Raw genomic sequence first — 26,995 nt, 5'->3', positions numbered from 1 at the left:
CTTAAAAAAAATATTAGTTCTTCACATACAGGATACTCGGTTTTCAGTACTTTTCGGATACTTGGTATGCGGCTCTGGACAGTTGTACACAGGGCGTTTCAAAAAGATTAGATATTAGTGGACTGCATTTTCTACAGGAGTGAAGACAGCAACTTGAGGTAGTTTTTACCTAGTGCATGGAATTACAAAGCTTGATTTTCAAAAGAACCATCTGATTTTACAACGATATTTCTTTTAGACCTACATGCGTGCGCATATAGCCTCGCCATACTGTTTACGTTAAATCACAGTTTTATATAGCTTTCATAAATCCTCGACGCGTCTCCATCGAATTTAGACTAAGAACCAGGCGACAGCAAAACTAGGTCCGAACTCTTTCGAGAATATTTAGCGTTACTGGATTCATCGGTATTGCTAAACGGCAGCTTAGTCACCCGAAAGTTGTTAAAAGGGGAAGGTCATAAACCGAGTATTACACAACCCCTCCACCTCCTCCATACACAGAAAAAAAACACACACACACACACACACACACACACACACACACACACACCGCGGGCTAATGTGACTTTTGAGGCCACTAGCACAATGCGAAATCGTCGAATGTTTTTAGCTGTTGGAGGCGCAATGCCGAACTCTAGAGGAAAATCGCGCCTTAAAGTTTTAACTGAATTGCACCCGTTGAAACGGAAAACGTAGAACGCTTTGTTACTGCGTAATCACCTCCTCGACTGAACGCCCGCTGCGTAATGAACGAAGGAGCGTGCGATGGAGATAGCTGCATCAGGTAGACCACTACCGACAACCGTATGAGTGGCCAACTCACAACTGCTGCCAAGGTAGCTTTTACAGTCGATGTTAAGTTAATATTTACCTCGTTTCTATCTTCACATTTATATGCAGAATAATGTTTTGCGAAATCAGATGAATATTTTTGAAATACCTTGTATACTGGGGCTGCACAAAAATATGGAGATACCGCGAGAAATGTACGCTTGAACATAAATGCAGATGCTAGCCAAGCCTGCAGGTTGCGCCGTTTTATTCGGCCACGAACGGCACGTTGTAAGAGTCACTCGTGGTCAGTTGTCAGCACATTATGTCGAGGGTCATTGAATTCGGAAGTGAGCAAACTGTTGGTGTTCTTGTGGTTGGTGTTTCCAAGGTATCCGAAGTGTTTGGTATTTCCAGGAGACACCGTGTCGAAGTTTTATACCGAATACAGGGAAAGAGGAAAAACATCATCCACTAAGTGATAACGTGGACGGAAGTGGTCATCGCGACTGACGATAATTGCAGAGGACTGAAGAAAAATAAGGCTACGACAGCTGTAAGTCATTGCAGAACTGAATGTCGCACTCTCGAAACGCTGTCAGCACCAAACTAACACGAAGAGAGCTCCACAAACCGGAAATTTCAGGGCAAACTAGACTTCCAAAACCACACATCAGTGATGTAAACGGCCGGAACAGGAAAACGTTGTGCCGAACCCATTAAACCTGAAATATGGAGAAATTAAATAGTCATTTCGTCGGATGTGCAAGGTCACACTGCCGAGGGTTGTGTGACCATTTTGGCTGGTCAGGTCCATCCCATGGTACAATGTTTGTTTCGCAGCGGTGGTGCTGGGTTCAAAGATGACAGAGCCCCTGTTCATACAGCTCACATCGTACAGGACTGATTTTGTGAGCACAAGGATGAACTGTCGTATCTCCCCAGGCCACCACGATCACTCGATCTCAATATTGTTGAACCTTTGTGGTGTAACTTGGAGAGACGGGTGCGTGATCGCTATCCACGTCCATCATAGTTACCTGAACTTGCCATTATTTTGCAAGAAGAATGACATAAGATTCCCTTGAAAACCCTACAGCAACGGTATTTATCCATTCCGAGACGACTAAAAGTTGTTTTGAATACCAGCGGGTTCACTGAACAGTATTAAGCATGGTATTATGTTGTGTTTTGGATATTTCCTTATTTTTGTCCCCCCCCTCCCCCTCCCGTACATACACGGCCTATAGCAGGTAAACTCATTAGCAGGTCCTGTAACATCTTCGAACTCGCCAGCTCCATTTGCACGGCGAAAGGACTCTCCAGTATCCGCCGCTGCCCATTTAAGGGCAAACTCGTCACTTAAGTCTGTTGTGGATTACTTACTAGTGGACTAGACCAGCGTAGAAAACAGGACGAGTAAGCGAGTTGGGAAATATAACCAAGAAGTCGCGGCATTGCCACGACATACGCAACCGCTTTGCATGACGGTTATTATATATCAGTACAATGAACGCTAAGTTAGCAGTGATTTTTCTTCTGTTTGTACACTAATTTCTATAGCGTGTATGTATGTAACTCTTTCGAAGATTTCTGTAAATTTATTTAAATATTTAATCTCTATTCAGAGAATATCTACCAAATACGTTGAAATACACAAACTATCGACATATTACCGGGTCTGTGACGACAGTACGAGAAAATAAGACACGAGGACGAAGCGAATCCTCTAACTGGTGGTTAAATATTAAAATAAATTTACAGCTGTCTTCGAAACAGTTCCAAAAATAAATGATAAGTTTCACAACTGGCTATTACCCATAAATACAAGCTACCATGACAAAAAGTATGCAGAAACGGCGCGCTTTTTGGTCGTATGCACGTAACAGTGACGTTGCTCCGTGCCCCGTTTTCGTTTGGCGTAGCACATATATTCTCATGATGGATGTGGAATAAACGAGAATACAAACTAATGTGACATTTTATAATGAATAATTCCAGATGAGCTGTAATAGTTTAATTAGCAATGTTTCTTCTTTTCTAAAAGCTTGCTTCGGTTGTAGCGCCATTCTCAAGTAAACGTGTAGGTGTTACATTTGGGCCGGCCGCAGTGGCCGAGCGGTTCTAGACGCTACAGTCTGGAACCGCGCGACCGCTACGGTCGCAGGTTCGAATCCTGCCTCGGGCATGGATGTGTGTGATGTCCTTAGGTTAGTTAGGTTTAAGTAGTTCTAAGTCTAGGGGACTGCTGACCTCAGATGTTGCACTGTCCAAAACGTTCCCTTTATCTCTCACCCACTGAAAACATTCCGTCATGGGCTCTCGTAAGATTGGAACGCTACTACAATTGATGGACTCAGGCATAGCGTTGAAGCAGCATGAAATGACGTACGCGTATCTGTCATCCAAGCACAGTTCAACTCTATGCCCAGTCCGGTTAGACACGTTGTTGCTGCCAGAGTTGGCTGATCTGTGTACTATATTTCGTACCTTGTACACCCCCAAAATCACCCATATTCTTCCTACTAAGCTGTATACGCACAATAAGAAAATTTTCGTTGTTTTATGTCACTCCCAAAGTTGCAATTTTAACCCTTTGAATAGAAGTGGTTTCTGCGTGAAAATACCTTTTTATTAATGTATTAAGCACCAAGGCCTTTAGCATGAAACCAAAGATGCTATTGCTGGACAGAGACAGGCAGTGATACTGTGAGATACTATTACGAATGTAGTGCATTGTAGCAGTCACTTATACCGTTTAAAGCAACAGCTGGCGCGGAGGTTGTGCTACTTGACTATAGCAGATTGTGTCATGTGTTTTAATATATATATATATATATATATATATATATATATATATATATATACTGTTTTTGGCATTATGAGTTCACGGAAGTTTCGAGATGTGGAACTGAATCTAGTAAAAGTGCAGATTTGCTGTCAAATGTATCACATAAAATGATGTGTGGTTGAAAACCGTATGTCCTAGTTCCAAAGTGAAACCACCTCCTTGAAACAATAGAGTTTTTATTTTTTATCCATTTCTTCTTGGATTTGCTGCTTACTGTGATAATAAAGGTTAATTATATGAAAAATTATAAAATTATATTTCTTTTCATATTGATGGGACTAGAGGGTTTATGGCCAGCAGGGTAAGTGAGTCAGGCATGGAAGCCTGCTCAGATACAGTAGCTTAATGGTTAAGGCGACTGTTCGCGCAAGGCAGGAAACCCGGGGTAAAGTCCCCCTCCGGTACTGATTTTCGATTGTCATTTCATTCTAATGAAAACATCGCGCGTTATATTGCTCTCATCCTCCTGTAAGGACGCAAAACGCCTAACGACCAAAGAATCTGCCAGTCGGTCAGACTGTAAATCTGCGCCGAGGAGCTAGGAGACAGGGAGGGAGAAAGAGAGACGGGGAGCCACAACTGGCGTGAGAAGCGCCGTGATGTAACGGCGACGCGAATGTCTAAACGAGGGTGCGATTATCCCAAGATAACTTCCCGTCGCCAGGGTGGGGGCAGCGCCGCCGCGGCTGTCACAGCCTTGAACCTCCATCCCGCCGATTGGCCACAAAACAATAACAGCCACAGAGTCCGCCCCTACAATTTAGCGGCCACAAGTTATTTCGTCACAGCGGGCGGAAACGTCAACGCACTGGACGTCACGATCATTGGACAACTTGCAAGATTCGTAAGGAAACGAGCCATTGACGCGTAAGTTGCGATTCGGTCCTTCCGCAACGAAGCTCGCCTATCTTACGCAAACATTTTGCGAAGATACCCGGCGAGGCAAGCAGTTCCAGAACAGAGCAGTAAACGTCGCACGTACTACACAGTGCAACAGTGAAAATATGAATTGCTTGAAGCTAACTAATATTTATCAATTGCATTATGCCAACAACGAATATCACAAAGGAAATTGAAACCTAGCTGTGATTTTTGTTTTACAAAGGTTTTCACCCACAAAGGAAATTAGAAGAAATTTATTAACAAAGTACGTATAACTCTTACATATTTCCGCGGGCTGACTTTCTCGCAGTTTGCTGCAGTTGAGCATGCTGGCGTGCTGTGGATCGCCGGTTCAAAACCGATCATCAATAAATATTTATTACTTAGTATTTATCATTTCTATAATGTTCTCGAAATTATTTATGTTTGCATATTCTGCAATATTCAGTGATTGCATAAATAGCAACTCACTCCATCCACGAAGCAGTTCTGCACTGTGCCTGTAATAAACGTGCTTTAAGTGTTATACTTCACTGATGATCCTATTTTAGGATTTTGACTTTATTGTGGTTACGAAGTGGCGTCGTTTGGTGGAGACGCCGGGTATTTAAAAACATTTAAATACAGTGGCGCCAAGTAGGCAAAGTGAAATCTGTCGTCTACATGGACAGAAACCGGAAAACAAGCAGTAAATCGTTCCTAAGTCCGTGTATTAATGTAACCAAGGCTCCCAAAACAGTAGGAAGTAAGTTGCACACCAGGCATCCATCAGTATTTACCGGAGACGTTGGTCAAGACGGCACAGCACGACAGTGGCTCGAGAAAAAACGAAGAGAAGTTCTAAAGCTGAGACAAATTCCAGGTGGAACTGAAGAAAACGACAATCAGCAGCAAGTCTGTTTATCTGAAGAACAAGGCCAAACTTCTTGGGGAAAACAGAGACTTACATACAGAAAGTTTTGGTCCTATGCCACATTCTGAATCCGACTATGACACAAGCCGACAAAATTTCACACTTTATGTAAGGCGTCGCATGAAGTTTGTATTAAGCTCTTCTGGTAAAGGATGACACAACAACAAAGAATTTGTCAAGTGATGTCAGAGCATCGAGGAAATCCAACGGCAACAACTCGGACCAAAAAGTGACAGTCAGTTGTGGAAGACAATAATGAAGTCGCCTCTTTCAAATGCTAGGTAGTAAGAGAAGAGATAAGCAGTTTATGGCAGCATTAGTGTCGCACCGAATACACCAGGGATATAAAACACCAATGTCGACCGCATGCGTCAGAAGTTAATAGAAAATGTAGAAGAAAAGTATCTATCTTTAGTACCAACCTCAGCCACCAGTCGAACGCGCCAAGAAGAATGGTCTCTGCAATCTCTGGATTATGTTGCCGCTATCAAACGACAGCCCAGCATCCGACCAACGCAGGTATACCCAACGCCAAGCAGAACAGACATTTGGAGGACAGAAGAACACGCCGGTATGTTTCCATCGTGAACGCCCTGAACATTTCGACTGGCGAGATGGGCACTGAGGCTTCCGGAATACAACACAGTGATATACAAATGTGGACGCAAACACAAGAACACTGATTGGTTTTCAAGGATTGCTTTGGTAGAACACAGCTGCGTGGACGAAGTCTCAGTCATAAATGTCATGGCTGCAGAAGAGAGGGAAGATCCATCACTGCTGAAAAAAACACAGAAGCCTTGAAGGAGGAGGAACCAATCAAACAAATTACAATTAATGCTATAAGATGAATGGCTGATAGTCATCCCGGCTCATCGACGGCCAACTATCCTGAAGTATTTCCACGCCGCACCAACACTGGTCACCTAGCATTCATGAAGACTCTGGTCCGTTAGACACTAAGTGAACCACTGTAAAGAATGCCAATGACATAGGCAGTGTCGCAGTTACTTCCAGGGCAACTGATGTCAACTCTGCCTGCAGCAGCGCTTTTCCATAAAGTTGGAATCTACCTCTTGGTGATGTTCCCAAAGTCGACAAATAGGAATCCACTATCTCCCTCGCTACTCTGTCACCAAAGCTGTTCAGACTGCCAGAGCTTCAGAACTGCAAAGTTTCTGCAAGAAGACCTTCTGAAAAATGGACACCCCATGTCATCTATGATCGTGGAAAAGTTGTCCAGTTGACGGCTGTTATTGGAGGTAATTTCAAACTGTGACATCACACACAGGATGGCAAATGCCTTCACCCACAGACGAATGGTCTCACACAACGCTTTAGTATGGTATTTGTAAATTTTCTCTCAATGCACGTTGGTGTCCAACAGAGTGTGGTATAAGTTACTGCCCATCGTGACGTTTGCATAGAACGCAGTGAAGCAAGACACTACAGGCTTCACGCCATTGTTTCTGCTCCATGACAGTGATGCCAATATGGCAATGGATACACTGTTCCTGATTCAATCAGGCTATACTTAAGACGAAACCGTGAAACACCTCGACACCAGGACTGTAGAAGCAAGGTAGCTGGATCACATATGGACCCTGGATGCTCACGACTCTAGCCAGTGAGGTGAGCCTGTGAGACTTGGTATAGATTTTTAGAGCTGTGCCGAAAGTGAGACTACCAGAAAAGTCAGTAAAGTGCTATTTTGGGCCATATTTTATCCCTTGTCGCTTGTCGGGCGTCATATACATGACCCTTCATCGAGAAGACAAAAACGCAGAGATTTCGTCCATGTCCTCCGAATGAAGGCCTATTACAATCCTAGGTGCATATCGATGACAGGTGTTTCTCGTTCAAGTAAACTGAAAACCTTCTCGACCGTCGTAAACCTCCAATGGAAGGGGCTACCTTCAACGCTCCTCATGGTGATGAGCATGTGACAATACAACCTGAATGGGGGGCTGAGGAGAGGGGGGGGGGGCATCCTCCAGCGCTGGAATACAGAGTACCACTGAAAAGATCTACATCGAGGATGCTGCAGTCAGCTCAAATGAGAACATCTGAAACAGCACGGTGTTCTTTCTCCAAGAGAGGGAGCAATGCTTTAAGCTGTGCTGTACACAACATGGAGTAGTTGGTTGGTTTAATGATTAAAAGGGACCAAACTACGAGGTCATCAGTCCTTTCTATCTGGAACACACAAGACAACAAAACTACACACCAAGTAAGTGCCTAGTGTGCAAAACCCCTAAGTCTATGGAAAGTCAAGAAAGCCTAGAGAAAGGAACAAAGAAGAAGAAAAGGAGGGAAAGGAAGAAAGGAGGCACGTAGGGTGCCTCAATCAGGGAGCAGCTGGAGGCCCCCAAAGGCAGAAAGGGTGAAGTGGCACATACCCCAACCCCTTACGAAAGGCACCCCGCACACCAATACCCAGGAAAGACTAGCAACATGGACAGAGTATCAGAAGCACAGGAAGACAACGATAGAACACCTAGTCAAACAGAACATGAATGGTGAAAAAGAGCAAACCAGTGGGTAGGCAAGGGCTGGGGTGGACCACCAAGCCCAGACAGCTGCTGCCCATTCAGAGCAGAGAAGGCAACAGGGCGTTCTGCCAAACTCCTCAACGGGCTTACAAGAATGAGGTGCCCTCAGAGTGTGGTAAAAAGCCATGTTAAGTGAGAGGAAGTTTAAGAGTCCGCCACAGGGCGGCTAGGTTAGCACAGTCATCAAAATGTGGATCACCATCAAATGGGCACCACAACAACAATGGGGCAGATCCTCATTACAGAGGACATTACCATGAGTCAGCTGAGTATGGTCGATGCAGAGCCAGCAAAGGATGACGGAGTCCTTGTGAGAGGCTTGCATGGAGGGCCTCCTTTATGGCATGTAATTTGTTCGACAAAGTCAGAGTATGCCCTTCCATATTCTAAATCCTTAGAAATTAATGGTATAATACTGATCCCACGAGCCAGACTGCCGGTAGCCTATTTGTCCAGCTAGTTGGCGATTTAATTGCCCGCAATCCCAGCATCTACATCTACATCCGTACTCCGTAAGTCACCTGACGATGTGTGGCGGAGGGTACGTTGATTACGTCTATCGGTTCTCCCTTCTATTCCAGTCTCGTATTGTTCGTGGAAAGAAGGATTGTCGGTATGCTTCTGTGTGGGCTCTAATCTCTCAGATTTTATCCTAATGATCTCTTCGCGAGATATACATAGGAGGGAGCAATATATTGCTTGACTCTTCGGTGAAAGTATGTTCTCGAAACTTTAACAAAAGCCCGTACCGAGCTACTGAGCGTCTCTCCTGCTGAGTCTTCCACTGGAGTTTAGCTATCATCTCCGTAACGCTTTCGCGATTACTAAATGATCCTGTAACGAAGCGCGCTGCTCTCCGTTTGATCTTCTCTATTTCTTCTATCAACCCTATCTGGTACGGATCCCACACTGCTGAGTAGTATTCAAGCAGTGGGCGAACAAGCGTACTGTAACCTACTTCCTTTGTTTTCGGATTGCATTTCCTTAGGATTCTTCCAATGAATCTCAGTCTAGCATCTGCTTTACCGAAGATCAACTATATATGATCATTCCATTTTAAATCACTCCTAATGCGTACTCCCAGATAATTTATCGAATTAACTGCTTCCAGTTGCTGACCTGCTATTTTGTAGCTAAATGATAAGGGATCTATCTTTCCATGTATTCGCAATACATTACACTTGTCTACATTGAGATTCAATTGCCATTCCCTGCACCATGCGTCAATGCGCTGCAGATCCCCCTGCATTTCAGTACAATTTCCCATTGTTACAACCTCTCGATATACCACAGCATCATCCGCAAAAGCCTCAGTGAACTTCCGATGTCATCCACAAGGTCATTTATGTATATTGTGAATAGCAACGGTCCTATGACACTCCCCTGCGGCACACCTGAAATCACTCTTACTTCGGAAGACTTCTCTCCACTGAGAATAACATGCTGCGTTCTGTTATCTAGGAACTCTTCAATCCAATCACACAATTGGTCTGATAGTCCATATGCTCTTACTTTGTTCATTAAACGACTGTGGGGAACTGTATCGAATGCCTTGCGGAAGTCAAGAAACACGGCATCTACCTGGGAATCCGTGTCTATGGCCCTCTGAGTCTCGTGGACGAATAGCGCGAGCTGGGTTTCACACGATGGACTTTTTCGAAACCCATGCTGATTCCTACAGAGTAGATTTATAGTCTCCAGAAAAGTCACTATACTCGAACATAATACGTGTTCCAAAATTCTACAACTGATCGACGTTAGAGACATAGGTCTATAGTTCTGCACATCTGTTCGACGTCCCTTCTTGAAAACGGGGATGACCTGTGCCCTTTTCCAATCCTTTGGAACGCTACGCTCTTCTAGAGACCTACGGTACACCGCTGCAAGAAGGGGGGCAAGTTCCTTCGCGTACTCTGTGTAAAATCGAACTGGTATCCCATCAGGTCCAGCGGCCTTTCCTCTTTTGAGCGATTTTAATTGTTTCTCTATCCCTCTGTCGTCTATTTCGATATCTACCATTTTGTCATCTGTACGACAATCTAGAGAGGGAACTACAGTGCAGTCTTCCTCTGTGAAACAGCTTTGGAAAAAAGACATTTAGTATTTCGGCCTTTAGTCTGTCATCCTCTGTTTCAGTACCATTTTCGTCACAGAGTGTCTGGACATTTTGTTTTGATCCACCTACCGCTTTGACAGAAGACCAAAATTTCTTAGGATTTTCTGCCAAGTCAGTACATAGAACTTTACTTTCGAATTCATTGAACGCCTTTCGCATAGCCCTCCTCACACTACATTTCGCTTCGCGTAATTTTTGTTTGTCTGCAAGGCTTTGGCTATGTTTATGTTTGCAGTGAAGTTCCCTTTGCTTCCGCAGCAGTTTTCTAACTCGGTTGTTGTACCACGGTGGCTCTTCTCCATCTCTTACGATCTTGCTTGGCACATACTCATCTAACGCATATTGTACGATGGTTTTGAACTTTGTCCACAGATCCTCAACACTATCTGTACTTGAGACAAAACTTTTGTATTGAGCCATCAGGTACTCTGAAATCTGCTTTTTGTCACTTTTGCTAAACAGAAGAATCTTCCTACCTTTTTTAATATTTCTATTTACAGCTAAAATCATCGATGCCGTAACCGCTTTATGATCGCTGATTCCCTGTTCTGCGTTAACTGTTTCAAATAGTCCGGGTCTGTTTGTCACCAGAAGGTCTAATATGTTATCGCCACGTGTCGGTTCTCTGTTTAACTGCTCAAGGTAGTTTTCAGATAAAGCACTTAAAAAAATTTCACTGGATTCTTTGTCCCTGCCACCCGTTATGAACGTTTGAGTATCCCAGTCTATATCCGGCAAATTAAAATCTCCACCCAGAACTATAACATGGTGGGGAAATCTACTCGAAATATTTTCCAAATTATCCTTCAGGTGCTCTGCCAAAACAGCTGCTGAGCCAGGGGGCCTATAGAGACATCAAATTACCATGTCTGGGCCTGCTTTAACCGTGACCTTCACCCAAATCATTTCACATTTCGGATCTCCGTCAATTTCCTTCGATACTATTGCACTTCTTATCGCTATAAACACGCCTCCCCCTTCACTGCCCAGCCTGTCTCTGTGGTATACATTCCAGTCTGAGTTTAGGATTTCATTACTGTTTACGTCTGGTTTCAGCCCACTTTCTGTCCCTAGTACTATATGGGCGTTGTGACCGTTCATTAATGAGAGCAGTTCTGGGACCTGGAGTTCTGACAAAGACCACTAACCATTGACATTGAGGGCACAAAGAGCATTCTGGATAGTTAGAACCAAGGGATGGCGAGGTTAACACTGGTCAAGAGCTTGCAAACTACTTGAAGAGTAGCTACAAATGTGGAAAGACTTACTGGTGCAGGAACAAATATGCTCAAGAGCATTAAAGATGGCTACTAATTCTGCAGTGAAAATACTGCACTCATCCAGCGAGGAGTAGAATCCAGTACATCCCGCATAAAAATAAGCAAAGCTAGTGTGACCGGCAACCATTAAGACATCAGGATAGACTACTTCTGGACATCAAAACGCACTGAGTGTAGAGAAGAAATGGCAGCAAAGGGCCTAAGGATATTCGCCCAAAACGAGTGTGGGGAACAGCCCAAAATCCACTCAGGCTGGCTGCTTTCTTAGTCCATCTCATCTGCGTATCTCTTAAGACAGTGCAGTGCACGCTACACTACATTGTGCAAAAAAATGAAAGGATCACTGTTTGAAACCTCGACATCCCCCCCCTCCCCCCATTGTGACGCGTAAGTTTGAAATTTGGCTGAAAGGTGCCCACAACCTTCCTCTGTAATGGTCAGAAGTGTGGCGCCCTGCAACGTCACGCTCGGTCTCTAAGACACATAGAACAGCGAGGTGTCGACACTTGTGAAAAAAAGCCAGAGTTCCGAAGTTCATGCGGCATGTAAGGTGGGTTAATGATGTCACGTTTATATCGAATTTCACCACAATTGTACCCAACGCCACTGTGGCCTTATCACACGATGGGAAGATCATCAATTCCTTTCTTACCCTGGAATCATGCGATTTTCTTATGAATAGCAGAGGTAAAGATTTCAGACAGACCGCCGCTCAAAATCGACAAGAAAAAGCATCAAGGGGTGGCGTAAAGAGGTCAATGAAACCATCCCTTCCTTGGGCATTCATTCAACACATTTTGCAGCCGGAAACGACAGCTTGCGCTGTGACGTGCAACAAAACGACATTCTTGATAACCTTTGTCACTGCTTACAGCCTTCGGACGATTCAACCTTTCTCTAAACACATCGCACCGCTGCAATCTCATTGAACGCGATCGCACCCCTTTTGAGCGCAGTGCGACTGCAATTTTTGCTCTGGTGTACAGAGTGGAACCACTAGGGACCGTTAGAAACCCTTCGATAAAATTTGAAAGTGACCGCAAGGGCGAATAGTGTTTACGCTTTTTCAGCCCTCCTGTGGCGTGATCATTGGGGCAGCGACATTGACACGTGGGTCAATAAGACCGCAAACGGTCCCTCTGAAACCACCCGGTTCAGCAACACCCTCCGTGCCACCCACTCATCTTTGTTGAGCATTTTAAAACTGTACCTGTACAAAGACAGAGACAGCTATTGACCGATTTCCCGCAGCCAGGTAACCCCTTGCGATATCACCCAGATTCCCATGCCCACAAGCACATGCTAGGTACTAGCATAGTGCCACTCAGCTGAAGGTTGTCGAGGTGTTGCCTGGGGTTCGGTCAAGAGTTGTTTCTGTCTCTGTACAAATCATTTTAAAGTGCTCAACAAAGGTGTGTGGGATTACTGAGGCGGTTGTCGAACTGGGGCGTTTTACATGAATCCTTTGCCGTTTTATTCACGCACGTGTCAACGTCTCAACCCTCCCCAACCCCACAGTGGTCACACCACATGAGGGCTGAAGAAGGAAACACTCTTCGTTACTTGAACCACGTTCCAATTTCGTCGGATGTTCTTGAAGGTAACTAGTGCCTCCACCCTGTATACCAGGGAAAAATTGTGGTCGCACCACACTCCAAGAGTCGGATCAGGTTCAATGGAGTTGCAGCCTTGCTATGTCCTTAGAGAAGGGCTGTATCGTCCGGAGGGTGTCAGCAGTGTCGAAGGGTGTCAGGAATGTCGTTCTGTTGTTGCGTATCGCACTGCAAACTGTAGTTTTCGATCGTGAAATGTGTTGTAAACGGAAGCCCCAAAAGAAGGTGTGGATTTATTGATGCCTTTTGTGCCACCTCCTGAGGTGTTTTCGTGTCAGTTTTGAGCAGCTGTACGTCTGAAATGTTTTCCTTTGCCACCCACAAGAAATCCGCGCGAATTCAACGCCGGGCGTCGTGATTCTGACTTCCGTTGCAGAGGCGTCAAAAGAATGGGCGAAATGTGGTAAGAGGTGGTGTGATGACCTTCCCATCGTACGAAACTTACACTTTGGTGTTGGGCAGACTTGTGACGTAATTTGGTGCCGATGTGACATCATTCATTCACTTTACACCCAAATAAAGTTTTGAGCTCTGACCTTATCCTCAGTTGTGTTGACACCTTTCTGTTTGAAGCGTCAAAGAGCCAGGGGTGACATCACAAGGCTCTAAACGTTTGCACTGTTATAGATAGGTGCAGTACGCACCTTGGAGCTAAATTTTACTGCGTCGCAATGGATTGAAATTGAAGGGATTTTAAAAAAGTGACTGCGCACTATATTTATCTTCTGGGATAGCACTGTGCGTGCCCCTCTTCAGTGGCCTCTTGGCCAAGTTTTACTTTAATACTTCCTGCGTGTCGTCCTGCAGCGCACATCACTGCCACAGTTTTTTCGTTTTTGCTCTGCTGGTATGAATATTTTTAATGAAAGACAAAGGCTGGGTTCGACACATGTTCAGCACACGGTTCTTATCTCACTTTAATTTTCATTACGACAGAAGGTCAGCTGCATTTTGAATGATTCACTGGACCAGGAGAGTGAAGCACTCTTCAGCAACGGCAGCCCCTAACTCTCTAATTACAGACTTAGCGAGCACGCCTAACCCAGTAAATCACGAAGTTGTTGCGTTTTTTCCCTAAATCTAGGGCCATTCAGCTGCCCATGATAGTCTGTCCTGTGCAAGCATCTGCGCTTCTGTATGACTACTGAAACCTACATTCAGCTGAACTTTATAACTTTAGCCAAGTGTTGTCGAGCTAGTCACGTTTTTTCAACTAATACTCAGGCACACCCTAAAATTAGGCTCCCAGCAAGACCATAAATTTGGGCAACAAAGTATCTCACGTCCTGTCCATATCTGATAAACGCGTGAAGTGGCGATGTTTGCCAACTACAAATTATTTTATGAAATGGGGACAAACGTGGGTGAAAAAAGTAACGTCTACCAGTAGCTTCCGTTCATTGTTTTTCTCCGCCCTTCGCCCTCGAGAATCTTAACAAAGTGGCCCAATAATTAACGCATAGGATTCGTTTTTCTGGAATAATTGTTTTAAAATCCCAGCCATGCAGCCCAGGTAAAGTAAACTTTCCGCGTGAATTACGTCCCTTTAGAAGACAATAACTCTTCCTCCGAAGCCGAACGACGTGGAGCAATTATAAGCCAATATAAGGATTGAACTTTTTGAAGGTGAGGGAGCGGAAAAGGCGTACTCACTGACTCCTTTATCATCACGATGTCGCAGTAGTGAGAAATTCATACAAAGTTGCGGAAATACTACTGAGTAAAGATTGCTGCACGCACCTCAGCGTGGCTCAAAGCTTTCTTTTCTGCATTTCATACCCCACAATAACGAAATAAGATTAGGGTTTAACGCCAAGACAACGAAAAAGCCACCCAAGTTGGACTACGGCAAGGATATAAGCCTCATCCTTTACAAAATGAACCATTGCGGTGTTCGCCTTAAGCGATCTAGGGAAACCACGGAAAACTTAAATCTGGATGGTTGGACTGTGTTCCAGTACGCTAAACACTGCGCTACCTCACTCACATCCAAACGCCAGAGGCTTTACTGCGTGTCTTGCTGGAACTATGAGTTGGTTGATGAAGGGTGACTGGATGCGCATTGCCCGGAAAACGCAAAAGTTTGGGTTCGAATGTCGGTCAGGCGCACAGTTTTAACCTGACAGGAGCAGTCACTTCAACACGCATTGCGCAGAACAGTTAAACATTAATTAAATAAACATATGAAGTTTTACTAACCAACGACCACATACAAAGAGAAAAAAATCGACGGATTGCGATTAAATTGTTTGTACCTACGCGTGTGAAGGCCATCAGTCTGCGCTCTGCTGCTGTAGCGATCAAAAATCCTGCTCGTAATGCTATTCAGACATTCCGACGTGTAAGACAGTCTGAAAAGTGGTTAGTTATCGTTTGTGACAAATGTTAAACAGCTACAGTAGTGATGCAGATGTTTACTGAAGTGTATTCAAATGGTGCCAGGCTATCATGGCCTGTCTTTGCTAACCTTATGCAATACTTCAAGAAACAAGTGTGAAGAATAAAAACCAGCCAATGTGGCCGAGCGGTTCTAGGCGCTTCAGTCGAACCGCGCAACCGCTACGTCGCAGGTTCGAATCCTGCCTCGGGCATGGATGTGTGTAATGTCCTTAGGTTGGTTAGGTTTAAGTATTTCTGAGTTCTAGGGGACTGATGACCTCAGATGTTAAGTCCCATAGTGCTCGGAGCCATTTGAACCATTTTGAAGAATAAAATGCGCAAACAAAAAGTATCAGCAACTGATGAGAGAAAGGCTACTAACATTTTACTAGTGGGAATATACAATCACCATTTCTTGCCTTACAATTTTCGCTTCATCAACAGCTTCATGACAGACTTTGAAAATCTTTTACAGTTCTTTGAACTGTGTCTACGAATAATAGAAAGTGATGCGGCGTTTCCATGCAAGATTTCGTTGAAAATCCGCGCTGCCTAGGAAAACTGTATAAGTCTCGACCATGATCTGTCAACGTGTGGTCCTGGAAATTTACAGTCTCATCACTGTTTCCAATTTTGATGAGTGTAAACAATCAAGTATCTACAGTTCCTGCAAGATATGCCACCGATCATACTGGAAGATTTGGCAGACGATATTGTAATCCATGTGGTACTAACATAACGGATGTCCCGCTCCTTCTGCACAGAATCGCAGACCTAGCAGAACATTTGGACCTCGTTGTATGGGACGTTCGTGAAACACGAAAGGCTTGCACGGTCCCCTGATTTAATACTTCTGGACTTTTATCTGTGGGGAAAACTGAAGGAAGAGGTCTACAAGGAAACACCGACGACTCATGACACGAACTGTAGAGTACGGACATGACATGCGTAAAGTCAAGGTGAAATTCAACGTGCAGTATTGCCAGAATCACTTTATAACATATATCACTGCTCAAGGCCAACATTTTGAGTACTTGAAATGACACTCGTAACAACAAACTTACGAACGGTACTAGAGTACCTTGTTTGCGTACATATGGTGCAGTAAGGCAGACGTTTTTGCGCTCTTGCCTTCGGAGTGCGTGACAGTGGCTTGTGGAACTGTTATTTTGTTACTATTTGATAAAGTTCCACACACGTTGTGTCGTCGAATTGGTCTCCGGAGTCTCTTTCCACTGCCACGGATGAAATATACGGGTAGGTCAGAAACAGCCAGAAAAGCTTGTAAGGGTGTTCCAGGGTAGGTTATGCTGAGAAATAATGGTCAAGAAAAAAAATTCGATACTTTAGGCCTTTTCCGACGTAGTCTGATAATTCGCCACATTTTCCGCTATAAACTATCGAAAACCACACCAGGACATATTTAAAGATTTTCGACAAATTTTAGGTGGCGTGTCTTGGCTACATCATCCTGCGCTTAGGCAAGCTACACACAATCAAATCGAACAGCTGAACGGAAATTGGAACCACGGTCCTTTTGAGTTCAAGTTCCATGAGTTAACCAGGCAAACAATATGAGAAAAGGAGGCAGAAATGAGGCTCGATGTGCGTCTGAAAATCGAGTGTATCGCAAAACAAACTTAGCAGCTGCACAGAATGTTGCCCGTGAAAATCAGATAGTTCAGAGAAGAGCTTCGATGTTTGTTCCTACACTGCTATCCGTTAGAAGTGCAACACCATGAAAGCGAAATGTAACAAATGTCACATTGGTAGGAATTCTACAGCAAGTTTCGATATGCAGATTGTTAACGAAGGTATGAGCACACGGAATAAGTTCCCAGATATGTGAGTGGCTCTAAGATTTCTTAAGTAACAGAACTCAGTACGTTTACTTCGATGGCGATTATTCAAAGACAAGGGAATCGTCAGAAGTGCTGCAGGGACGTGTGATAACACCGCTATTATTTTCTATATACATAAATGATCTGGCTGATATAGTAAAAAGCAGTCTGCGGTTGTTTGCTGATGATGCTTTGGTGCACGGCAAGTTGTCGGAGTGACTGTAGGAAGATACAATATAACTCAGATAAAATTTCTAGTAAGTGTGATAAATGGCAGCTAGCTCTAAATGTGGGAAAACGTAAGTTAATGCGGGTGAGTATGAAAAACAAACCAATAATGATCGGATACAGCATTAGTAGTATATTGCTTGACACAGTCATGTCGTTTAATTATCTGGACGAAAAGTTGCAAAACGATATAAAACGGAATGAATATGTGAGGACTGGGTAGGGAAGGCGAATGGTCGACTTCAGTTTCTTGGGAAAATTCTAGGAAAGTGTGGTTCGTCTGTAAAGGAGACCGCATATAGGACCGCAGTGCGACCTATTCTTTAGTACTGCTGGAGTATTTGGGATCCGAACCAGGTCGGATTAGAGGAAGACATCGACGCAATGCACAGACGAGCTGCTAGATTTATGATCGGTACGTTCGAACAACACGCGAGTGTTACGGAGATGTTTCGGGAACTCAAATGGGAATCCCTGGAGGGAAGGTGACGCTCTTTCCGAGGAACACTACTGAAAAAAATTTAGAGAAACGGCATTTAATGCCGACTGCAGGAAGATCCTACTGCAGCCAACATACATTTAGTTTAAGGGCCACGGGGATAAGATACGAGAAATTACGGCTATACGAAAGCATATAGACAGTCGTTTTTCCCTCGCTCTACCTACGAATGGAACAGGAAAGGAAATGGCTAGTAGTGGTACAAGGTACCCTACGGAACGCACCGTACAGTTGCTCGCGGTGTATGTATGTACGTAGATTTAGGAGATATGGTCTGCGCTATGCATCACGAAAATTTTCATTATTACAAGTACGATTACGAAGCAAAAATGGACAAGTTATGGTGCTAGAATATACCTTCTGCTCATAACTACAAGTAAGAACTGAATACACAATACAACTTGAAGCTAATCCGGACAACTCAAATACTTAAAAAAGCTGAGTGGAGGTTTAAAAAAAAGCAGAGAACAGTCTCAGGATATAATGTGTACTGCCGGAAGTAACTGTTTTGTATGTAAGCCTGTCATTTTATTGAGGGTGCTCTTTCCGCGAATTACGCAACATGGACCAACACTGATTTGAAACCTACAGTTTTTGCGCGGATCCTCTATGGTTACTCTCCAGAACTGGTATCAGCCACTGAAGCCTGGAAGTCACTACAGTGTTCTCGGAGAAGAGTCGGTGAAGTAGCACATGGTAATATCTACCGGCAAAAATTTATCAATTTTCTTGTCACTTAACGCTCTCGCTGTCTGCTAAACAATTGAGAACCAGGCGGAAACAATGAGTGAATTTTCGTAAGAAATATTGAGTTTGGGCAACACTTCAGAATAAATGAAGGACAGGAGTTTAACAAAAATATGCAAACACCACGAGAAACGCATGCCTGAACATAATTGCAGATGCTAGCCAATCCCACAGACTGCACTGTTTTATCTGACCACGCACAGCACCTGTGCCATGTCCTCAATACGTTACAAGTGTCAGTCGTGGTCACAACAGTGTTCTCGGTAGTTGTGAGTATTATGGCGGAGCTACGTGAATTCAAACGTGGGCAAAATGTTGGTCCTCGTACGGCGTGAGCTTCCGTAGCTAAGACAACCGAAGTGTTTAGTATTTCTAGTGGCATCATATAGAAGATTTATACCGCATACTGGGAAAGCGGAAAAATATCACGAAATATGGGCACGAAAGTCTAAGTTGAGTGATCGTGACAGGCGGTCACTGAAGAGTATTACGACGAAAAATAGGACGACAGCTGCGGAACTGAATGACGGACGCGCGAACACTGTCAGGGCCGAACCAAAACGAAGGGAGCTCCATAAGCAGGGAATTGCAGGACTAGATGAAACACCAATATCACTCATCAGTGATGCAAATGCTCATATCAGCAAAAACGTGGTGCTGGAGCCGTAAAACCTGGACTATGGAAGAAAGTTCATTCCATGGCGGGGTTTCGGCGATGATCTGGGATGCCAAATCGTGGTATTCCATGCGCTCCAAGGTTACTCTGCGGAATCGCACCACCCATTTTGGCGGATCAGGTCAATCCCCTTGTACAACAGTTGTTCCGCAATGGCCATGCTGTTTTTTAAGACGACAGAGCCACCGCTAACAACTCCCATCGTCAAGGACTGGTTTTGTGAGCACGAAGATTAATCGTCGCCTCTCCCCTGGTCACCACATTCACCAGATCGTAATAGTGAGCCTTCGTCGTCTACTTTCCAGAAAAGAGTGCGCGATAGCTATCCACCTCCATCATTGTTACATGAACACGCCACTACTTTGCAGGAATAATGATATAAAATTACCTTGAAATACATACAGGGCCTGTATTTATCCATTATGAGATGACTGGAAGCCGTTTTGAATAACATCAGGTTCCCTGCACCACATTAGGCCTTGTCATTCACTCCGAAACCAAGGAGCTGAGCCCCGCCCACTTCGTCTCCCAACCTCCACAGCTTAGATTCTAAACACGCTCTTGACAGTAGTACTGCTTTCACGTAAACAGCAGTGTTATCAAACAAACTACACGATACCGTTTCTGAACTGACCAGCCCAGCGACCAGTATACAATGTCACATCGAAGTTGCAGAAGGGAAAACGCGCCAGACCTAGCGTCAGCAAGACAAGTTGCGAGCAACCACCTAATAACGTCGCTTTTACTTAGCTCTTGTTAAGTCCCTGTCTCAACTCGTGAATGCATGTGAAAACATTTAATTGCACTATTCACATCATCTTTCAGTATCAATAGAGGTACGGTGATCTATTAGCAGTAACGCCGGACCTAGTGTCAACAAAGCATGTTTGCGTAGAACCTAAAACAATTGTACAGTATGTGAACGACCACCGCCTTAAAAAAACCGAAGTGGGTGGGAGCGAACATAAACTGGTTTCTAATGCTTGTCGCACTAAAATGAGTTAATATTTTGCACTGATACACACCAATAAAAGAAAGAGCGAGAAACGTTCTGTTTACTTCTCATCTTTTATACTTCTCTAGTGTTGCTGGCGACAACTGAAAGATAAACAGCAAGATATTTTGGAAAGCGGTATTTTGTTGACGGATTTACGCGCAAAATTAAATATGCAACATTTGAATCGCTTACCCTGAGCGTATGTTGCAAAGAGGGAGAGAAAAAAGAAAATGTTCCAGTTTACTAATGGCAATCCCACGCAGGTCGATTTACAAACTTAAGCAAAAAAAAAAACAAAAAAAAGCATTTAAAGAAGCGGAGACAATGTAGAAAGAGTCGCTCACTGCTCATACCCACACCACTACGGTCGTGGGAATTTTCCGTTCAAAGATCTTCACCGGAGCGGGAAAAACAAAAAGCTGACACCGGCGATCTTTCATTGTAAGGATGTTCCGTCCAACAACAATATAAGTCACACTTAGAGGACGAAAATGTGAATCTATTAGACAACAGTCACAAAGCTTCACGAATAAACACGTGCTGCTTCCACCAACAGCTCTTTCACTGGCACCAATCGGCAGGAGTGTATTCTAAACTTGAAGGCAGTATAAATTAATTTTCAATGTTTGTTACATGCCAGGAGAGAGCCTTCCCTAAAACTACAATAATTTTTTTGGTGAGCAAACCCTGAATGATGTTGCACGTCGTGGAATTTACTTTCACCATAGCAACGTGGGGGTGGCCGCATTTCTAGTAGCTTCCACAGCGCACCGTTACGAAATTTAACAGTCTACGCGATTACATTTGAATATCATCACCTTAGTTAACTTTACGCCAGTAAATGTGTAAATTCCAAGCAATTTTACACTGGCTACAGTATATTAAAGATTAACTGACCTAGGAATTTCATTCTAGGATTTAATCTCAAGACATCTATTTTCTGTTAAAACTGAAACTTTCTGCAATATAACAACACTCTATGAACACTTGTAAAACAAAATATAATAGAACAACTTCGAACTTTCAGAAAATTTTCGGTTATTTATAAAAAGCCGGTTACAGCACACACACCTCTGACTCAAAGCAGAAGCCACACGAGAATATGGGTACAATGCAGGAAGCATGTCATGCCATTGCTGCGGAACACTAATTTTAACAAGAAATCGAAAAAACTAGTTTACTGGGAGAATGAACTTACCTTATGAGCAACATAGCACCAGACACCACACCCGTGTCATAGCCAAAAAGGAACCCTCCAATTGCGCTTAGAAACGTCAAAACGTAAATGTATTTTGAAGAACGCTCCGAGTTAACCTCCAAAAAGTCGCCATTGTTGGCCACGTTTGTTGATGCCTCGTAACCCGACATTCTGTTATGAATGTGACAGTGCCCGAGTTTCAGTCCGCAACCGCACTACGCGCTTGCTAACAACCAATTGACTAGCGCCCCTGTGCCGCGTGGGTATACAAATAGCGAGATGTATCGATTATGGAGTCGAGGCGCGGGGCCGCAACTATCGATAGCATCGCCTCACTGCAAGGCTTACGACCAGATCTGCCATCTAGCGGACGAACTCTGTAACCTGCTAGTACATTCGAGATCTTGAACGCAAGTGATTTTCCGATGAGTTCCACGGGTATAGATTGCCCTCAAGTTGGCATCCGCATATTTTAGCACTTTGGCACAACCACACTCTGATGTACTACCTGATACCAAACGTAAATGAGACTGTTGCGGGAATACAGTGAAACAAAGAAACTATTTCTCCGCTACAAGAACGGTAATCGTACGCTGGTAATAAATCCGCATCATCAGAACATTAAGTATTATCACTCTATTTATTGAAACGTTAAAAATCTTTATTCTCTGACACAACTGAACAACTCTATACATTCTGTTAAATGAATAATGTTTTTTTATTAAATAATAATGACAAAGAAACTGTATGTGGAAACCGGGATCATCAATTCGCCTTGTTTTTAATAGTTAACGATCGTAAGTTAAAAATAGTTTTGTAAACTAACTATTATTTTAATTTTATATTCCGGGCAACCGCAGCTGTTGAAAGACATGATGTTAGGAAGAACTCCGCTTACAGTTGGTAAAATTGTTGTTTATTAAAGCTCTCTCTCTCTTTGAGTTTGCCCTGCTGTCATACCGATGCAAGCAAATTTTAAAGAATGGGGAACTTCTACTTTACCTTTCGTTCACCATAGTATTGACGATATTCTCTGAATAGTAAATTTTGACTAGGAGTGATGGGTATGCCTATGATCTTTTAACGTTGTTCACCATATGATGCGACTTAAAGCCACGAAACCGGCCGTGTTTTAATAAACATAATTTTACCAGCTGTAAGCGGAGTTCTTCCTAACATCAATAAGTTAAAAATCTGCAGAAAAATTATTTTTCTATTCAGGTAGTATTAAATTTTATTCCCGTGTTTCATTCCTAGCGGTGAAGTCATAAAAGCTGTAATAATTCGGAGAATCGTTTTCACCTGAGGTTTAGCTTTGTTTAGCTTTAGCATTCAGCGCGAAAGAACATGTTTAATCACTATATAACATTTCGTTATGGCTTCTATACAACTAAAGCGACGGCTACTATTTTGCCAACAATTTTTTGCGGTATCTTTAATATCCCTCTGAGAGTTGGTTTATTTCATTGGATGTTCCCGCTTGTCGCACTAAACTGTCAATCAGTAATGAGACGACGTCATGAAGTACCGTACCTGTTTTTCTTACTACTTTAGTACTACTTTTTTAGTACTTTATAAGCTGTTTAACCTTATCGGAACTGACTGTCGCAAAAACGCCCCGCTTGAATCGCAGAACGACACGAGAGCAACGTCCCTCGCTCCAACGAATGTAATGCTTTCCTAATTCCAAATTTCAGATGTGGCTTCCGCAGCTGCTTCTAATTTGTAGTCGTTATAATGCTCTGTATATTTCCTCTCTTTTGAAATAATAGATATATACTCTTCACAGCCAAGAGGGCATCTGAAAATCCTCAGGATGCATGTTACCAGAAACACTGGGAGAAACAAATTCACGTCTCTGGCGTTACTAGTGTTTCTTTTTTTTTTTATAATTCCATTTTCTCTCTGTCTTTGCAGCCGAATGGAAAATATTCTGGGTACATTTTCAGAACTTCGAGTGACGGCCAGTTTCTCACGAGAAGGGTACCAAATCGTAGCATAACGGCTGACAAATGCTGAGACAGTTTATTATCTGGTCGTATTTTCTGTGAAGTCTCATCATTCGTTGCTGCATTATGCCTCTGTAAACAAGAGAAAACGTTATATCTAAAATGAGGAGGATATTTCTGAGATGGAATGGTGCTACGCCCGTTCCCTTACTCACCACACGCTTTAATTAAGTTTTGAAGGAAGGAGGATCTCTGGTTTGTACGTCTACCAAAAGAGCACTGCAAATTTGTTTGAAATCTTGTAACAATATTAGAGAATACAAACTCATTGTAAAAGAGACAGGCCATATAATAAAACAATAAAAAATTAAACAATACGACGGAGGACAAAGAAACTGCCGGCCGGAGTGGCCGTGCGGTTCTAGGCGCTACAGTCTGGAGCCGAGCGACCGCTACGGTCGCAGGTTCGCTTCCTGCCTCGGGCATGGATGTGTGTGATGTCCTTAGGTTAGGCGACTGATGACCTCAGAAGTTAAATCGCATAGTGCACAGAGCCATTTGAACCATTTGACAAAGAAACTAGCCAAACATGTTATGTGCTACAATGTTGCCGACGTATTTATTGTGTATTTCATCATGTTAGAAGGGTCAAATGTTTAGGTATGACGTATTTGGTTTCTCTACACGAAAAATTGTTTTGTCGGAATATAATGCAGTTGTTCATAATTCTCTTTAAAAAATATAAAACAGATGTCCATACATAACTTGTGGTCTTGTTGCCTCTATTTTTTTTAAATATTTTGTATCAGGAGATTCTTGTTATTTTTCGTTTTTAATGTGCTTAGATGTTGCCTCGCTGCTTTATTGTTCGAATATATACATACAGTGGAGGGGCATTGTGAAGGATGGTATGCACAGCGTCCGGTGCTATTGATTAGGTCAAGCCACGGCTCTACGTGCGAACACGAACGGGTACACCAAGTCTCAAGCGAATGCTCTTCAGGAAGTGGCTGCAACAAGAATATGTTCCTTATTTCGTTAGTTCTGAATGTACGTACTCGGAAAATGAGCCTGACACTTTGCACATGGGCCTACTGTCATTGAAATACTCTGCCGCCAGAGAAGTGTACATTACGATGCAGGCTTCCGTAATAAATTAGAGAGACTACTGATTTTATAATCCAAGTTAAAAACTCTTCTCCTGGCAGACTCTTTCTGAGGTTCACTTAACTGTCATCGTTATTATGATGATAAGCAAAACTGAATGGAATCCAGTAAAAATCGTACTCATGGTGATGAGTACATCGGATTAGGTAACGTGTGTAGAAGACAATTCCTGCCGAAGAGAGAAACTATCAGGACAAACTGAATATTTTAAGGCGTACACAGTACTGCGACAAAGATATGCCATCTTACATATATTATTTTAACTTATTCTATAGAAAAGACTGGAAGAGAATTTGCTAAAACTGACCCCAAAGGAACCCAACACAGTGTGTGAAGATTACTCGCATACGCTGATGATGTACGAGGGGTGGAACTTTCACCGTTACAACTGTTTATTTACAACTTATACAAAATAGATAGTTGTTTCAGAGTTTTACTGTGCTTCAGAGTAGTCACCAGCATTGTGCATAGCACTTTGCCAGCAATGTGAAAGTCGTAGGATACCCTTAGCAGCACCAGTCGTGTTGATAGTTCGTGTGAAGCGGTCTGTTGCCCGACGAATCTCTGTAACAGTTCTGAAGCGAATGTCATGAAGTGCTCTTCCATATTAGGAATCAAGTTGAAGTGAGAAGGGATTAAGTCCGGGGATTTTAGTGCATGGTACAGTATTTCCCAGCCGGCCGTGGTGGCCAACCGGTTCTAGGCGCTCAGTCCGGAACCGCACGACTGCTACGGTCGCAGGTTCGGATCCTGCCTCAGGCATGGATGTGTGTGATGTCCTTAGGTCAGTTAGGTTTAAGTAGTTCTAAGTTCTAGGGGACTGATGACCACAGATGTTAAGTCCCATAGTGCTGAGAGCCATTTGAACCATTTGAAGTATTTCCTAGCCCCATAGACCCAACAAATCAGTCACAACTTGCGCCATATGAGCCCGAGCATTGTCCTGACAATGACGGGCCGGTCGTGCAGAAAGTGTCACTGCTGCTTCCTCTAAACTGGTTGCAGGTTGTGTTCCGAAAATGAGCAGCCTAGAGATATAAGCGGTGACATTTTCTGCACAACCCGCCCATCATTGTGCGAACAACGCTCGGGCCCATATGGCACAGGTTGTGACTGATGTGTTCGATCGATGGTGTTAGGAAATGCTGTACCATCCACCACGTTCCCTGGTCTAAGTCCTTCTGACTTCAACTTGATTCCTAAGACGAAGGAAGCACTGCATGGCATTCGTTTCAGAACTTTTACAGAGATTCGTAGGGAAATACACCGTTCCACTGTAAAAATCCAACCCTCCTAACATCAATAAGCAATTCCAGGACTGCAGTAATCGAAATGATGCACAACTATCGTAAAATTACTTCGAAAAGGGGACTAGGAGATAATGAGCGGACGACAGATCATCTGATGGTCAGTAGGGGACCCTAACTGATGCACCCTTGACTGTACGCGGGTTAACATTCACGCTTCCGTACTCGGGGAGTCTCTTCAGTAATGACAAGAGAACAGATATAGAAAATCACACACGTTTTAGCAAGTAGTAACAGAAAGCCTAAGAAAAAGAACGCTCAACACCAGTTTAAAAATGTCAATCTAGTATAATGTCTGTATTATTACTCTATACTTAACTACATCTTTTGTTAAGAAGTGAGGATTAATGAAGCTTGAGACAGTTAATCATATGGTTTTATTCCATCCAAGGGCACTTTCACTTACGATTTGGTTTTATTTAAGTAGAAACGAAAAATGCATCTCAGATATGTCCCGCGACCAATGTTATCGAGCAGGAGCCGTAACTAACACGTTGTTAAATACAGGTACTAAATTTATTTTTTAGGAGCAGTGGCGGAGAGGTCGGGTCGAAAGCAAACTACTATTTCACTTAAAATGAAGACAAAGGTTCTTAAGGCAGTTTACGAAAGAAGGAGCTCGAAAATGGGAATCTGTAAAGATTTTGCCATTGCTGTCTCTATACTGTTGAAGAAAATTAAAAATACAAATAAAATTACTTGATTGTTTGATAGCAATTTCTCGAGCCAGTGAGATAATATATGAGAGCAGCTAAACACAATGATGTAGTTGATTGGTTCAAACATGCTAACACTCAGAATTATCCCAATTAGGACCTTTATTACTGGAAAAACCGTACGAACTTTCAGAATAAATGAATATTGAATTTTTCGCAATCTGAATTTGGTTGGAATGTGTCAAGGAAAGGAACTCAAGCAAAGATCCAAGGTCTGGCCCTGATGGGCCAATTGGGACGGATCTACCGCCGTGTCATCCTCTGCCACTTGCATCATTGGATGCAGTATGGGGGTCCACGGGAAATACGG

The 26,995-nt window shown here is 43.3% G+C and overlaps 1 protein-coding gene across 2 annotated transcripts in view; it reads right to left on the bottom strand.

The window, feature by feature from the left end:
* LOC124723009 (proton myo-inositol cotransporter-like) overlaps positions 1-21,769 on the bottom strand; it is a 542,759-nt gene extending 520,990 nt beyond the window's left edge. For both annotated transcript variants that reach the window (XR_007006479.1, XM_047248185.1), the window contains exon 1: positions 21,547-21,769. Coding sequence is in view for 1 of the 2 variants with exons in the window: in XM_047248185.1 (XP_047104141.1) it covers positions 21,547-21,716 (170 nt within the window). In the remaining variant the exon portion in view is untranslated. The remainder of the gene's footprint in view (positions 1-21,546) is intronic.
* Between the last annotated feature and the right edge of the window lie 5,226 nt (positions 21,770-26,995).

Source organism: Schistocerca piceifrons, chromosome X (genome assembly GCF_021461385.2).
Source record: "Schistocerca piceifrons isolate TAMUIC-IGC-003096 chromosome X, iqSchPice1.1, whole genome shotgun sequence".
NCBI lineage: Eukaryota > Metazoa > Arthropoda > Insecta > Orthoptera > Acrididae > Schistocerca > Schistocerca piceifrons.
Note: the sequence above shows the minus strand (reverse complement) of the source record. Positions and strands in the feature narration are given on the sequence as shown.